This window comes from Ramularia collo-cygni, assembly GCF_900074925.1.
Source record: "Ramularia collo-cygni strain URUG2 genome assembly, contig: RCC_scaffold13, whole genome shotgun sequence".
NCBI lineage: Eukaryota > Fungi > Ascomycota > Dothideomycetes > Mycosphaerellales > Mycosphaerellaceae > Ramularia > Ramularia collo-cygni.
Window position 1 is genome coordinate 371,153 of NW_019716267.1, and position 15,100 is coordinate 386,252.

At 50.2% G+C, this 15,100-nt stretch overlaps 5 protein-coding genes; 3 read left to right on the forward strand and 2 right to left on the reverse strand.

Moving 5' to 3' along the window:
- Nucleotides 1-2,186: 2,186 nt before the first annotated feature.
- RCC_08062 (related to uracil permease) lies at nucleotides 2,187-4,261 on the reverse strand (the record flags this gene model as incomplete). XM_023773314.1 has 4 exons in its annotated part: nucleotides 2,187-3,142; nucleotides 3,214-3,656; nucleotides 3,715-4,076; nucleotides 4,139-4,261. The coding sequence occupies 4 exons, from the start codon at nucleotides 4,259-4,261 to the stop codon at nucleotides 2,187-2,189; spliced, it is 1,884 nt and encodes a 627-aa protein (XP_023629082.1).
- A 2,304-nt stretch (nucleotides 4,262-6,565) lies between these two features.
- RCC_08063 (uncharacterized protein) lies at nucleotides 6,566-8,955 on the forward strand (the record flags this gene model as incomplete). XM_023773315.1 has 2 exons in its annotated part: nucleotides 6,566-6,754; nucleotides 6,829-8,955. The coding sequence occupies 2 exons, from the start codon at nucleotides 6,566-6,568 to the stop codon at nucleotides 8,953-8,955; spliced, it is 2,316 nt and encodes a 771-aa protein (XP_023629083.1).
- A 1,713-nt stretch (nucleotides 8,956-10,668) lies between these two features.
- On the reverse strand, nucleotides 10,669-11,757 carry RCC_08064 (related to phosphoglycerate dehydrogenase and related dehydrogenases; the record flags this gene model as incomplete). Its single annotated transcript, XM_023773316.1, has 1 exon — nucleotides 10,669-11,757. The coding sequence occupies one exon, from the start codon at nucleotides 11,755-11,757 to the stop codon at nucleotides 10,669-10,671; it is 1,089 nt and encodes a 362-aa protein (XP_023629084.1).
- A 639-nt stretch (nucleotides 11,758-12,396) lies between these two features.
- Nucleotides 12,397-13,425, forward strand: RCC_08065 (related to oxidoreductase CipA-like; the record flags this gene model as incomplete). XM_023773317.1 has 2 exons in its annotated part: nucleotides 12,397-12,438; nucleotides 12,493-13,425. The coding sequence occupies 2 exons, from the start codon at nucleotides 12,397-12,399 to the stop codon at nucleotides 13,423-13,425; spliced, it is 975 nt and encodes a 324-aa protein (XP_023629085.1).
- An 824-nt stretch (nucleotides 13,426-14,249) lies between these two features.
- RCC_08066 (uncharacterized protein) lies at nucleotides 14,250-14,747 on the forward strand (the record flags this gene model as incomplete). XM_023773318.1 has 2 exons in its annotated part: nucleotides 14,250-14,654; nucleotides 14,721-14,747. 2 exons carry the CDS (start codon nucleotides 14,250-14,252, stop codon nucleotides 14,745-14,747), a joined length of 432 nt encoding a protein of 143 aa, XP_023629086.1.
- Between the last annotated feature and the right edge of the window lie 353 nt (nucleotides 14,748-15,100).

The window sequence follows — 15,100 nt, forward strand, 5'->3', positions numbered from 1 at the left end:
CCCCCCCAATGAGGGATTTTCCCGCACGCGATTGCACCAAGATCCCACAGAACCTGCTCGAAAGGTCAAATTTTGATCTTTACATCATTTCGTGGCATGCGAGCGATGTTGATGCTTAGAGGGCAGTAGTAGTGGCTAAGTCCAGATGATGGCTACTAGAGAGACGGCGAAGAGCAGCGCACGCACGTGGATGTGTCACCCTAACTCATCTTAGACACATATGAGTGATCGGCAAGACATTACTCTTACTTTCTAAGCTTGCTAAAACGTAGCGAAATGAGAGAGAGAGAGAGAGAGAGAGATAAGCAGAGAAGACCTATAATGTTCGCTTCGGATCTTGACGTTTGATTTTTCTGATCCTCACGTTCTTGGATAGGGGCTGGCTGTATTTTCAACTATCATTTACGCAAATGTTGATTTTGGATGACTTTGCATACGAGAAGGTAGACTTTCTCAACTCTCACTTCTTCCTACTACATCTGCTTAGGCGGATTTCTCCTTAGAACAGAAAAGGCGGGATTGGCAACCCGAGGACGTATAAAGACTTATAGCAGCACATACGAGGCAGTGCTAGAGCTCCTGCCTTAGGAGGCTCGCCTTACTCACCCACTTCATGGTGCATTAATGTGTCATCCACGCGTTGTTAGAATTTGTATCTTAGCTTAGATATGGTTGAGAATACCCTTGAGGATTAAGACCTATTGCTCAAAATCCAATCGTTCACTTCGGTATAAATTAGAACCCGTCTCTACGGGTCTAGAGAAAATAAATTAATAGGAAAGTTATACTCGAGAAAGAAGGTAAATAAGAGCTGTATTTTTTCCTATGAATAATACATAGATAGTAGAAGATCTCCTATTCTTAGGGGGGTTATTAAGATGACCTTCTCGGACGATGGAGCGTCATAGAAATTTATGTGTAAGAAAGCGATGTTTTAGAATAATAGATAGGTATTAAGAGAGAATAGAAACAGAAAGWGACAAGAAGAATAAGAGAGGGCTATWCTAGCTAAATAGTCCCGATACCGGCTTTCCTTTCCTAAGGCGAGGATAGTAAGATAGCAGTTCTAGTCTAAGATCCAAGACAGAGATTCCTCTTCCCGCCGCGATAGGCGAAGAAGTAGAAGCGACCTATCCAGCCCGCTTAACGATCCACCTACCTCCCTTGCCCGAAGACCATCAATTACCCATTCCAAGCTCCTTCTTGAGTAAACAGCAATATGTAGGCAAGTAGATAAGTAAGGAACCCCACGCCCCATTTTGCTTCCCCCTTAAAACCATCCCCTCAAGCCACCCCTCAAAACCCAAAACCACCCCCAAAAACCACCACCCCCAAAAAAAACCGACAATGCCACCCACCCCCCTCCCCCTCAAAAAAATCCGTCTAGGAATCCTAGTCCCCTCCTCAAACACAACCCTCGAACCCCTAACAACCTCCCTCCTCCTCACCCCCCTCCTCAATCCAAATCTAACAATCCACTTCTCCCGTTTCCCCGTAACAGAAATCTCCCTAACCCCCACAGCCCTCTCACAATTCACCTCGGAAAAAATCCTACAAGCGGCAGAACTTCTCGCGCACGCGGGCGTGGATGTTATTGGGTGGAGTGGTACTAGTGCTGGATGGTTGGGGGTATGCTTCTGATATTAAGTTGTGTGAGGAGATTTTTGAACGGACGGGGGGGATTGTGGCTACGACTTCTGTGATTGGGTTGGTGGAGATTTTTAAAATTTTTTGGAGGAAGGGAGGTTGGGTATTGGTGACGCCTTATTTGGATGATGTGCAAGAGAAGATTTTGGGGATGTTTGCGGACGAGGGGGGGTTTGAGGTTTGGGCGGAGTCGCATTTGAATCGGAGGGTGAATGTCGAGTTTGCGGAGATTGGGGAGGAGGTACTTGATGGGCAGATGAGGGAGGTTGTGGGGAAGATGATGGGGGAGGAGGGGGAGTCTGGGAGGAAAGTTGTGTCGACTTTTTGTACGAATTTGAGGGCTGCGCAGAGGGTGGCATTTTGGGAAGAGGAGTATCCTGGATTGATTGTTTTGGATACGGTTGCTACGGTTGTGTGGGATATGTTGAGGATTGCCAAAGTTGATATGAAAGGGATTGTAGGGTGGGGGAAATTGTTCAGTATTGATTGTACCGTCTACCTAAGTCCTTGATTGCGATATCTATTCCCCTTCTTGCTACTTACTGCTTCTTCTCACCTTTCTTCGTCTGCGTCGTCGTCGTCTCTTCTTCCACAATAACAACCCCAACAGGCTCCTCCCCAAATAACATCTTCTCTCGAATATACCCCGGCAACGGCTCATCATCCACAAAAAATCCCTCCGTGGGCACCAACACTTCCCACTCCCGCCCCTCATTCTCATGCCTACCCCGGGGGAAAACTCTCACAGGCCAAATCCAACACAATACCCAATAAGTAATCCCGGACCCGGCAAACGAAAGCACAAACCCCAAATAATACACATTCACCGCCGTCTGACTGATACTCCCAGGTTTGACAGCGCCCGCGATTCCCGAAATCACCAATCCAACACCCACGGCCCAAGCCGCAAAGACTCTCAAATTGAAACCTCCAGTGTAGAAATATGGCGCACCCTTTTCCGCGCGATAGAGAGAGGGGACGTGGAGATTCCCTTTGCGAGCACCCCAGTAATCCACAATCATGCACGCCACGCAAGGCGTGATGAAAATGAGATAACTTCCTAGAAATGTCAAGAAATTCTGGGCGCTGTTGACGAGTAACCAGGGTACCACAGGCCAGACCCATAAATGACACACGACCATCCCTCTCACAATGGTGAAGTAACCGGGGAATAAGCCCGATAAATCACATCCTACAGGGATAGCATTACTGCTGACATTTGTGACGATGGTGGCGAAAGCTTGGATGATGCAGCAGAGGAAGACGGCGGTACGGGTTCCTGGTGACCAGAATTCGGAGAGGACGAGGGAGTAGAAATCCCAGAGATTCCAGGGTGCGAGACCGTAGTGTTTGAGACAGGCGGCGGTTGTGAAGAGGCCGAGGAGAATGACGAGGGGTTTGGAGAGGAGGAGTCCGAGGGTTAGGGGGAGGATGTCGGTGGGGGAGTGGCCGTATCGGGCGAGGTCGGCGATGTTTACCATGGGTGGGACGACGCCTGAAAAGAAAGAAAAAAAGTGTTAGAGGTGGATGGGATGGGATGGGATGGAGAGTGGACTAGTCACCTACCGCTTACGACGGTATTGATTGCTCGCATGAATGCCCAACCTAGAGCACTTCCCTCGACAGCCTCCTCTCCCAAATCCAATTCCACGCCATTGAATTTGACCAGCGCCCAGATCATCGTGGCAATGTAAGCGGTCGGCGATAGGATGGATTTGACGACGAATAAAGGACCGGCTTTACTGGGATGTAGCCATGCAAAAGGGAATTGCACCAACCAAGTCAAGAAGAAAGCCAACATGCCACTCGTCGTGATTCCTGCTGCTTCGGGGAGATGATTGGGGATGTTGGTCCACGAATCCCCAAAGACGCAGCGGAGAGCGACGTTCAGCAGACGAGAAGCGTAAAAGGTTTGGGTTCCCATGTAGAAGATTGCGACGACGGCTCGGATGAAGATGAAGAAGAGGGAGCCGTAGATTCCTGCCGAGGCGCGGGCGTAGACTGGGAAGCTAGGTCTTGTCAGATGTGTATTTTATGAATAACAACTGTTTTTCCAGTTATACTCACCCAACATGATAGAATACCGGGCCTCGAGCATTGAAATACAGAACCAAACAGCAGAGAAAAGTTCCGACAAAGGATGCGATGATGATGGTCCAGTAGTTCAAACCAATGGAAAAGAGGGTGGAGCCGATGTTGTAGGTGGTGGGGGAAAAGGCAATGCTGAATTGGAAGGCAAAGTAGTATAATGGCGACCAGTTGCGTTCTGCTGGCGGAGTAGGTTCCAAGTCTTTATTACTCCATTTCCCGTAGGTTTGAGCTTGGCCATTGCTATCGCTGTGTTGGACTTTTTTCACCCGTATCGCATCTTGGGCGGTGGAGAGGATTGAAGGCATTGCGCCAGAATATTGTTGAAGAATGTAAATGCACTTTACTTACCGTGAGCGCATGTCTATACGTCTCAGAATGGTTACATGTGAAGATCGCCTACCGCACTGGAATTCCACCAAGATCGCAGCAGATAGATAGGCAGAGACGGCGAGAAAGGTGGTGAGAGGTCTGATATGATATCCCTGTAGATAGGAGCCTTGGGAGGGCTTCGCAGTGCCCACATATTCCTCCCAATAGGAGTGTTGTCGGTGATAACGACGATAAGGAGAATGTGGGCAATTCCTTCATCATCCGAGTCAAGCAAGATTGGTGTTGCARGCAAGATTGGTGTTGTTGGCGGTGGGACATGTMAGGCGAGTGTGACGGAGTCCAGCAGCGTCGTCAGTCATCTCGGGAAGTTGAAGCCGGATGTCCAGCCAGCACTGCCTCTCCCGTCCGTGGTGGCGTCTGCTTGCATTGGAAAACAGCTTTCTGGTTCAAAATGCACCGCCGAGGCTTACACTTTCCCTTCCTTGCTTTGTAGAACAATTATTCCGACCCAGAAGGGATGTGTGATTTCATGCGTGAGAACAAAGAAAAAGGAACAAAGTCRTCGTCGCCGACTCATAAATCTCCCAGCTAAAAATGCCAGCGTCAAGAAGATGAGAAGAATGGATCCACAAACGTTCGCCGCGTTCGCCCGCGCCCGTTGATCTTCCGTTGGTTCCAAGTTGTAACTATCGATCGCATCTGTATTTCATTTTCCCGGGAAATCCATCATCTGATGATGACACTTTTGTTTCCTCTCCTCGGCGTCATCATCATCGATACCATGACATGTTCAAAAAGGAGAACGGTACAATTGTCGACGCCAAACACATGTGTGCATACCTCCTACATAAATTGATTCATTGCACGTTGKTTGAGAAACGGTTCTTGGCCAACACACACATCATCCTTCCCTTCCCTTCCCTTCCGTCGTGCCGCTCGATGGTGTCTCCGTAGTTAGTGCCAATCCATCCTTTGCGATCTCGGAGATGCCTGGTCTGCAGGTTTGCCGAGTCGACACTTTCACCAATTTGGGGTGAAGGCTGAGAAATGGAATGCTGGCGGCCCTCGTGGCATTACTAACTTACCTTGGGCGCAGGTCCCGCGGTGATGATCACAAACAAACAGGGCAGGTTCTTGATCTTGTTGATATCATCATGCCTATTCCTCACCCACCCAGCTACCACATAACAATTCGACATAGTACATGGAACGAATGTGATGATTCTCTCTCATCACTCTCTCACACACACCAAAACATGCAATGCCGTGGATTGGCACATGCAAGGGCGGATTTCCTCGTATCCATGGGTCGAGAACGGAGCTAACCGAGCTGGAGAGCTCCGCCCAAACCAAACCAAGCCAAGCCGAATTGATGCGTAGGTACCTTAGTTAACCCATCATTCGTCGGCAGGGATGGCAAAGCCGAAATGGGGGCTCGCATCGGCTCGTTGTCAATCAATAATCAGTCGCTTTGTCGTGTTGGAACAGATGATGCACAATAATAATAATARTGGTGAGATGAGACGGAGAAGGACATGCTCGAGCTGCAGCTGCAGCTGCAAAATACAGATGCCGATGACAAAGGAAAATCACCTGTTTTGCTTGCCTCTCTAGGGCTATACACTACATTGTACGGTCATTCGTGGGTGCGTGCAGCTGTCGGTTGCTATCCGTTCGGCTTGCAGCTGCTCTCTCACTAGGCCTAGGACTGTTATTCACTCCCTTTCATCTGACAAGTACGGTGAGTCTACCAACAATTGTTGAGATGAACGGACGTTGAAACGAACAATACTACTCCGTACTGTACCCAACACTGGACCAAATAACRAGCTTCTCACCTGAGACGTGGGCACGTTCGGCCAGCAAAAGACGGGACTCTCCAGACTCCTTCTCTGCAACCACCCACATCATCGTGTCGGGGTCCGAGCTTAATTTGGTGCACGGCGCACGCACCTTTCCTTTCCTTCCTTTGCACGCGCGCATGTGGGATCGTGGGTTATTCTCTTGTCACCCGTCCGTCCGTCCCGTCCTTGGGTTCCACTCCWCATCCACGGCTTTGCTGCACTGGGAAGCTTGCAAGCTTGGGGCTGCTGCATCGCTGCGCTGCACGCACTAGCGCCCGTCGACGTGGACGGTACCTCGAACTGGCAGTCCACCGATCTCTCTCCCACTGACTAACCTTACCACCTACTCTCACTCACTTACCCACTATACCATCTTGACTTGACAGTCACTATTCTTCCCCCCACAAGACACCTCCCTCCCCCGTCTCGTGCTCCCATCGTTCCACCCCTCCCGTGATTGTGTCTCACCACCCGAGCATGTCGTACCCGCTAGCCTAGGCCCTTTGTGAGTACATCAGCTGAACGTCATGGTTGAACCATGAGCAGATGCTCATTGTGCTCGGAATTAGTGGCGGTGACCGTTCCAGGCACATGGATTCTTTGACAGTCCATCCCCTCTACACCCCTCTGGACAATCTGTTGTCGGCACCGCAATGTCGCTGCCAACCACCACCACCACCACCACCATCCCGCCGGACGGCCTGCGGGTGCATGGAATCCCCCCCAAGTTTGACGAGTCGAAAGCGAATTGCACCTCTGCTATCTTGTTGACGCTGGACGATGACTTTCTGCGAGATGCGCGGAAGGTGTCGAGTATGCACTTCCTCACGGGGAATACACCGGTAAGACACTCGACTTGATTTGATTCGACCGTAGTGGAGACACAAGGGATGGGATGTACTGATTGATATGGCAGAAAATCCGACTGGGAAAGCGAACCATCGACCTCACCCTCTCCTCAGAAGCCTTTCGTCATGAGTTGTTCACGGCCTCCGAGGGTACGCTGGACTTTGCCGGAGTCATGAGCCATCGGGGCCAGGTCAAGACGGTGGACAGGAAACAGAGCGAGGGAGCTGATGTAGCGCTGGCCGCTTTACAAAACACCTTGGCCTCGTATCAGCAGGAAAAGCAGGCCAAGGCCGTCAACATCTCGAGCTCCATCATTGCTGCTCCCGAGAACCGCTTCAAGGCTGCGAAGCAGGCACAGCGTCGTGGCTTGCTGGGATCCCACGCGGCCAGTCCGTTGAATGCGGCGGGTGCATCTCATCTCGGTGCCGGTCCCACTTCATTCCCCACCACCGACTCGGCCGTCAAGATCCAAGCCATGCGTACACCCCTCATCCATCTCTTGGCAATGCGGCCGCTGAAGCAGGAGGACATAATCCAAAAGACTCGCATCCCAAAGGAGGACTTGGATGAGATTCTGGTCAAGGTGGGGAAGCAGGTGGATGGGAAATGGCAGTTGACGGATCGCGCGTGTAAAGAGTTGGATGTGTACAAGTTTGGATACAAATCGCAAGAGGACAGACAGGCTGCCATTGACACGGCCATCAGAGCGTATGATCGGATGCGGCTGGGAAAGGACGAGAAGATTTGGCAGATGTTGCTGCCACAGGAGGAGAGAGGCAAGGGTGTGGTCTTGTCCAAGCTACACCTGGGCGCCGGGGGAGCAGCACGAGGCTTGACGCCCAACTATGGAGCGAGTCCGATGTTGGGTGGTGATACATCTGCGGAAAAGGGAGGAGCCAGTGCATCGAATACGCCCAAGATTACTGGAGCGTTATCCAAGACCCTCTTCGCAAAGGACCCGAAGAAAGCGCGTGCCGCTGAAGAGGCCAAAGAGAGGAAACGGAAAGACCGAGAGGCCAACACCAGTGACAAGGAAGGGGGAAATCCCATCCGGAAGAAGCAGACGACCAAGACGAATAATCCCAAGGTCAAATCCGCCGAACTCGTCCACAGTTCTGATGAAGACAGCATATCATCATCAGGTGCGAGCAAGGATATTGGGAGGTTGCCGAAAGCGTCTCCAAACGAGCGAAAGCCTTTGGCAGGCACGGCGAAGGCGAAGCCTGCTACCACAACAACATCATCATCATCAACAACGACATCCAATACGAATAATGCTGCAGCAAAAACAACAAAAGCCAAAACCACCACCACCACCGGGACCCTATCCAAGATCGCTGCACCGAAAACGCATGCCCTGCCCGCCAAACCCAGCCCATCTCTCCTCACATCCACCGTCAGAGTCACGAAACCTGCCAGCATTGGCAAAAACACGCCATCTACATCTACATCTACATCTCAAGGCCGAAGCCAGCTCAGTCCACAAAATCGAAACAGCCGGCCAAACGTGCCATCACCACTAGGAGCAGCTCGTCCTCGCACCACCTCCGATGTCTCAACCACAGGCCCCCAACAACGAGTGAAACCTGGTGCAGAGACTCCCAAAGGGTTGGGAATCACGAATGGCGTCAGGAAGCGCCAGGATACCACCACAAGCAACGGATCGACTTCCTCGGACAGAATACACGAGAAGAAGCCCAACGGGAATGGAATCCGCAAACCCACCACCACCACCAACGGCACAAACCTCYCCAAAGCCCCCATGACCAACGGCACCTCTCACAAACCAGAAGTGACCACCAAACGCAAAGCCGTCGATTCCACGCCCCAACAAACCTCTCGCGAGAACAACGTCAAACATCGCAAAACAGCCTCCAACTCCTCGGAGAAATCCCACGCCAGTTCGGTCGGAGCGCGCAGTAGCGTGGAAGAAGGCGGACGCGCTCGCAGCGACTCCGCCGCCTCACTCATCGAAAACATCACGTATCGCCAGGGCGTCAATATGGCGCGACAATTCCGCGATTCGTATTATCCGCAGTATGCGAGGGTTTATGATGAGCAGGCCGCGATGGAGGAGCGCGGGGAGGAGGTTCCGCGGGCTGAGAGGGAAAGGTTGTGGGCGTTGCATCGGAGGTTGGAGCAGATGAAGAGGGAAATTAAGGCGGCTAGTTTGAGGGAGGGGGATGAGGATTGATTGATATTGATATTGATATTGATATTGATTGATATTGATATTGATATTGATTGATATTGACATTGATTGATATTGATATGAGGGGCAGGGGGGTATTTGGAATGATTGATGATGTATGTATGTCTTGGATCTTGTGGTTTGTGTCCTGGGGTGGGGAGATTGTTGGTAGTGGGAAAGGGAGGATGGTGTGTGTGTGTGTTCTGTTGGATTGTGATCGGACGGACCTGGTGGATTGAAAGTTTGGATGCTGTCGTTCGTAATTGAATCACGACTACCCGGGGGTTGGGTCAAGCACTATTCCCCTCGTGAGGTCACGAGAGGCTCAGCGAGAGAGAAGGAGTGGTGGACTGTGACTGTGCATAACAGCTGTTCTTACTTCATTTCAGAACGCTGTACATTACATCAACAATACGCCTTATCCACCACCTTGCATTCTCATCTYTTCTGCGAGACTACTGTCAAAGCCCCGAATAAGGTAACTACTAGTTGGACCAAATGTCTCTCGGTTATACGGTTATGACCTTCAATGCAGACAGAGCTTCCCAAACTTTCCGAAAGTTCACAACCTCTTAAGCTGTCCTCCCTCCAACATCACCATAAAAAGCTGCAAACCACTCACTCCCGAAACATCCCCATCACCTCCTCACTCCCTCCATATCTCCTACAAACCTCCCACCCCAAACCTCTGCCATTCCCCGTGCTCCCGAAGAATGGGCCTAACAATCCATCATCTCTCCCACTCCCAATCCACCCGCGTCCTCTGGCTCTGCGAAGAATTACATTTAACATACACCCTTAAGAAATATCTTCGAGATCCATTTCTTTCGCCTCCGGAATTGAAGGCTTTGCATCCGCTTGGTGCTAGCCCTATTATTGAAGATCACGATGCCGACGATGTCAATGTCAAACTTGCAGAAACGGAAGCGATAGTGAATTATATTTCGGAGATTCATGGGGAGGGGAAATTTATTGTTAGGCCGGGGGAAGGCAATTATGCGGAGTTTTTGTATTGGTGAGTCTCCTTCTTACTCTCCTCTTCCTCCACCTCTTTCTCGCGTTCTCTGTGATATGATGATRGTTGGGAGGATCAATGAATGAAGGAAGTAGAGAGCTGATTTTGATTTTGATTTTGATTACCTAGGTTCCACATCACGAATGGAACATTACAACCCGGCATAGGAAGAATTCTAGCTTTGGAYTTGGCGGGCGTGGATGAAAAGAATGAAATTCGCATGAGATATTTACAGAAAGTACATCAGGTGCTGGAATTCATGGATGGGAGGTTGGGGGATGTGCCTTGGTTGGCTGGGGAGGAGATTACTGGTGAGTATACCTCATTCCCCGTTCAGAAAATTGGGAGTTCCTTTGAGACTGATCGTTTTGGTGTGTAGCTGCGGATATCATGGTTATTTTCTCTTTGACTGGCATGCGAGAATTTTGTCCGATTGATTTGAGTGAGTATAAGAATTTACTGGGGTATATGAGGAAGGTTGTGGAGAGGCCGGCTTTTCGGGCTGCTATGAGAAAGGGGGATCCGGATATTGATATTGAGGAGTTTATTCAAGGGCCGCCGCCTCCTTCGTTCATGTCTAGGATGAAGAAGTAGTAATAGAAGAAGAAGGGACTAGTTCAACCTATTCAATACTTCCTCCCCTTTCAACCACCGCTCGACATTCTCGGCTTGTTCCTGATACCACCTACAACAACAACAAATCAGTAAACCTCTTCCACTGCATCAACAAGGAAACACAACAAGACATACCGATTAATAGTCCCCGAATTAACATACCCCATATGCGGACTCAAAACAACCATCCCCTTCCACCCCTCACATTCCCTCCAAACACTCCCCTCCCCCAGCGGCTCCTGATCAAAAACATCCAAAGCAGCCCCCCAAATCCCCCCACTCTTCAAAACCTCCACCAAACTCCCCTCATGCACAAGCCCTCCCCTAGAAGAATTAACCAAAATCCCCCTCTTCTTCATAAACCCCAACTCCCTCTCCCCAACAATCCCTCGCGTCCTCTCACCAAGTACAAGATGTAAACTCACAACATCCGCTTTACGGAACAATTCCTCTTTTCCCACAACTCTAATCGCTCCCCCCGGTAATCCTTCCCTAGCAATAACATCATCAGCTCTAGCCTGCGTGAGATTTTCACTCCAAGCCAAAACTCGCATTCCAAACCCCAAAATCGCCGTTCGGGCCAGGGCACTGCCTAATTTCCCCAATCCCACTACTCCTAAAGTCTTCCCCGCTAGAGAAATCCCTAGACCAGATTGCCAAGATTTCGGGGAGGTTTTCAGTGATCGGTCGTCGTGGGGGATTCGGGAACAGAGACTTAAAAGTAAAGCCCAGGTGTGTTGATTTACTGCTGACCAGCCTTTTGGAGGCGGTAGTTCTTCTTCCCCTGCTTCTTCTTCCTCCTCCTCTTCATCATCTTGATTTGGAGATCTCCTCTCCCCTCGACTCCCTAAAACTAAAACCCCCTTCTCCCTTGCAAAATCCAAATCCAATGCAGAATTCCTCAATCCCGTCGTAAGCAAGACTTGTAACTTCGGTAATCTCTGTAATAATTCTTTGGGAAATGGAGTGCGTTCTCTCATTGTGGAGATTATTTCAAACTCTTCGAGTCGCTGGACTAGAGTTTCGAGATTTTGGGGAGAGGAGGAAGGGTTAAGGGTTTGGGGGAAGGAGGAGATTTGGAGGTTGGAGAGGAGGTGTTGGAAGTGTTTGGGTGCTGCGTTTGCGTAGTCGTCTAGGATTGCTAGGGAGATTTCCTTCTTGTTTTCTGAAGTCATTTTGGAGGAAGATTTGGTGGGGAGGTTTGTTTGTTGCTGGTGGATATTCTTGAGGAGTTGTAGTTGGTGGTCTGTGATGGCGGTTAGTCGGGACTACAAAGCTAGGAGGAGGAAGTCGTCAGATGGGATCATTTTCAAGACTACCTTACTTACCTTTCAAGCATGAAATTTGAAAATCAGGTTCGGGAAGGGAAGATCTCTAGTGATGCTACACTCTCGCATCCCGAAGCTGACATTCAACTCACCATGTGGGGGCGTGTTCCGAAATCCGAAGGCCCGAAGGCCCGAAAGGCTGGCTGTATGCGAACTGAGGTTAGATCGCATCCTTCCCGTCTCTCCCGCAGCAGCGACCTTTCCTTTTCTGGCAATGTACAGTCCTTGAGTCGCACATATGATCTTTTGGCGACGGAGGAGTCGACATGATGTCGGCCGAACGGCGATAAGCAGCTTACTGTAAGCCCGTTCGTGGAAGGTATAAGACAGTGGGTATGTCTCCATCTTCAGTTCTTGCTCATCATACACAACCTTGAAAGCTTTTGAAAGAATTACCAACTACTCAAACTTAGCAACTACTCAAACTTAGCAACTACTCAAACTCAGCAACTACTCACACTCAGCAACTACTCACACTCAGCAACAATGTCGGGATCCAACTACGTTACCAAGATTGCCTTTATTGGAGTGAGTAGTAATGCAACTTCTTGAGACAGGAATACGGCTGATCGACATCAATAGGCGGGCGGCCGTAGCGGAGGCTTCATGGTGGATGCATTGCTCAAGACCGGCATGCACACCATCACTGCCTTGACTCGAGAGGACAGTACAAGCACTGTACCAAAAGGAGTTCTTACCGCAAAGATCGACTACGCAAACCAGGAGTCGCTCATCAACGCTCTTCGCGGTCAGGATGCGTTGATCATCACCATGTCCACCGCAGCACCCAAGGAACAAGAACAGGCTTTGATCAGAGCTGCGGGCGAAGCTGGAGTTCAGTTCGTCCTGCCAAATGAGTGGGGTCCGGATACAGCCAACGAGGAAATTCGCAAGGATGTTGGTCTTTTCCAGGTGCGAGCAGATAATCGCAAACTTGTTGAAGAATTGGGTAAGACCTCATACATTAGCGTCTCCACGGGATTCTGGTATGAATGGAGTTTGGCGATCGCGGACTCTTATGGCTTCGATTTGAACAACAAGAGCGTGACGCTCTTCGATGACGGAGAGGCGAAGATCTCCACGACCACTTGGCCTCAAGTCGGTCGTGCGGTGGCGTCTTTGTTGAGCTTGCCCATCAAACCTGAAGGAGGAGGAGATTCCAAGAAGTGTTTGGAGAATTTCAGGAACAAGATGGTGTATATCAGTTCCTTTACTGTCAGTCAGAAGGACATGTTGGAGTCTGTTCTGCGTGTGACGGGCTCGAAGCAGGAGGAATGGAAGATTACGAATCAGCCAAGTGCGGAACGTTTTGCTACTGGTGCTAGAGAGTTGCAGAAGGGAAACCGGGTGGGATTTGTACACATGATGTACTCGAGGATCTTCTTCCCGGATGGATGTGGTGATGTGGAGAGTAGCAAGGGCACTTCCAACGACTTGCTTGGGTTGCCAAGGGAGGATATTGATGACGCGACGAGGGTTGCGATTGAGCGTGCAAAGACCAATCCGTGGAGCTAGTTTGAATGTTGATGATGATGGAGGAATGAAAAGCATACCTTGTGGATGTTTATGGTGATGAGTGGAGGAAGTTGTGGCCCCACTTGTTGTCCGTGCGCCGAAGTTGAACCGGTTACTTCGACTCACTCCATCTTCTCCTTCTCCTTCTTCTTCTTCTTCTTCTTCTTCTCAATAACGACACACCAGGCAATCCAATATTATTTTTCGATCATGCTCTGCATCAATGCTAACACGTTGCTCTGCTCAGTGTTGAACATGCGTTGTAGCCCTCTAGCACAACCACTTTAACGCCGACATCCAGGACCTACCGCCGGCGCTTAGCATTCGAAACGAGAATGGCTGTGCCTTTCCAAGCGGCAACTCATTGGCTCCAAATCYCGGACTTTGACAAACTAGAGCTTTCCTGTCGGTCTGACCCTTGGCAGATGGAGAGGAAGGGAGCAAGACAGCGCCTGTCTCTACACTTTCGGATGATCAGGACCAAAGGAAAAGCCGCTTTGTTACACCAGTACCTCTCCTCATGCAGCATGATCTAAAATTGCTCGAGATACCAGTAAATATTTGCATGAGGCACAGCCAGATTGCGTTTCCATAACCTCTTTTCTTGTCCTTTCTCGTTGGAAGCTGTCTCACACACTTTTCGAATCGTTCATACCCTTCCTGATCTCCATGGCAAGAAAGACTAAATCCCCTTCCACAAGTCAGCACCGCTCTCTGCATTCACAGCCAGGACAGACACTCACCGAACCGGAAATCCTTGAACAGCGGGCAGCACCATATCATCATCCCTTCACGCATCGCACCACAATCACACTTCAACAGCAATGCCTCATCTCCGGGTAGACCGCGCCTCCCGCATCGAACCTCCCTCTCCCTCCCCCTCGTCAACCCTGCAAAACGGCCACCCAATCTACTCCCTCCGCCGCCTCCATATAATTACAGCAGCATTTGGAAATCTCCTCTTCCTCTTCTGCTTCGACCACTACCCCTTTGTCCGAATCACAATCTACTTCCTCTTCGGCAGCATCTTCTTCACCATGTGCGATCTCCTCGCCTATGCCAAAGCCCCTTCCCCCCAGACCCACTGCCAAAAGAAGTGGATTCTCCTCGGAGACATTGTGTGGGCGGCGATTTTACAGCTGGGATTCTGGGGAAGCGTGGTGGATCTCCAATGGGGTGGGCCATCGGGTGCTTATTATGGTAGCTGTTACTACAGGTGGTGTTTGTTCGTGAGTTCCTCCCTCCTTGTCCTTGATTCCATTAGAGAGAGAGAGGGGAAAGCTGATGGACCATAGATTGCTTCATCTCGTGGCATTCTATAAACAGCTCCGAGCCTTCTACAGAGCGAAATGGCAAGTTGATTCGGCGAAAACTCCTTGTGGACGCTGTGGATTTGCGGATGATGGTCGCGAGAAAGTTTTCCCGTGTCGACAATCTCCGAATATTACGACTTATGTTGGACCCTCGGCGTATTGTCATCAAGCAGGTATTTTGAAGCCGGGGAGTCGGGAGAGGGTTATGGAAGAGGGACTTTTGGAGAGTTCTGATTTTTGGATCTGAGCAGTTTGTGTCAGATGTTGAAGCGGCTGCTGAGATTGAGGAGGTTGGGAACGGGCAGGAAAAAGAAACAGGGCGTGGGTGTTGGTAGGAAGCAGGGAGATGAGAAAGCGTAGAT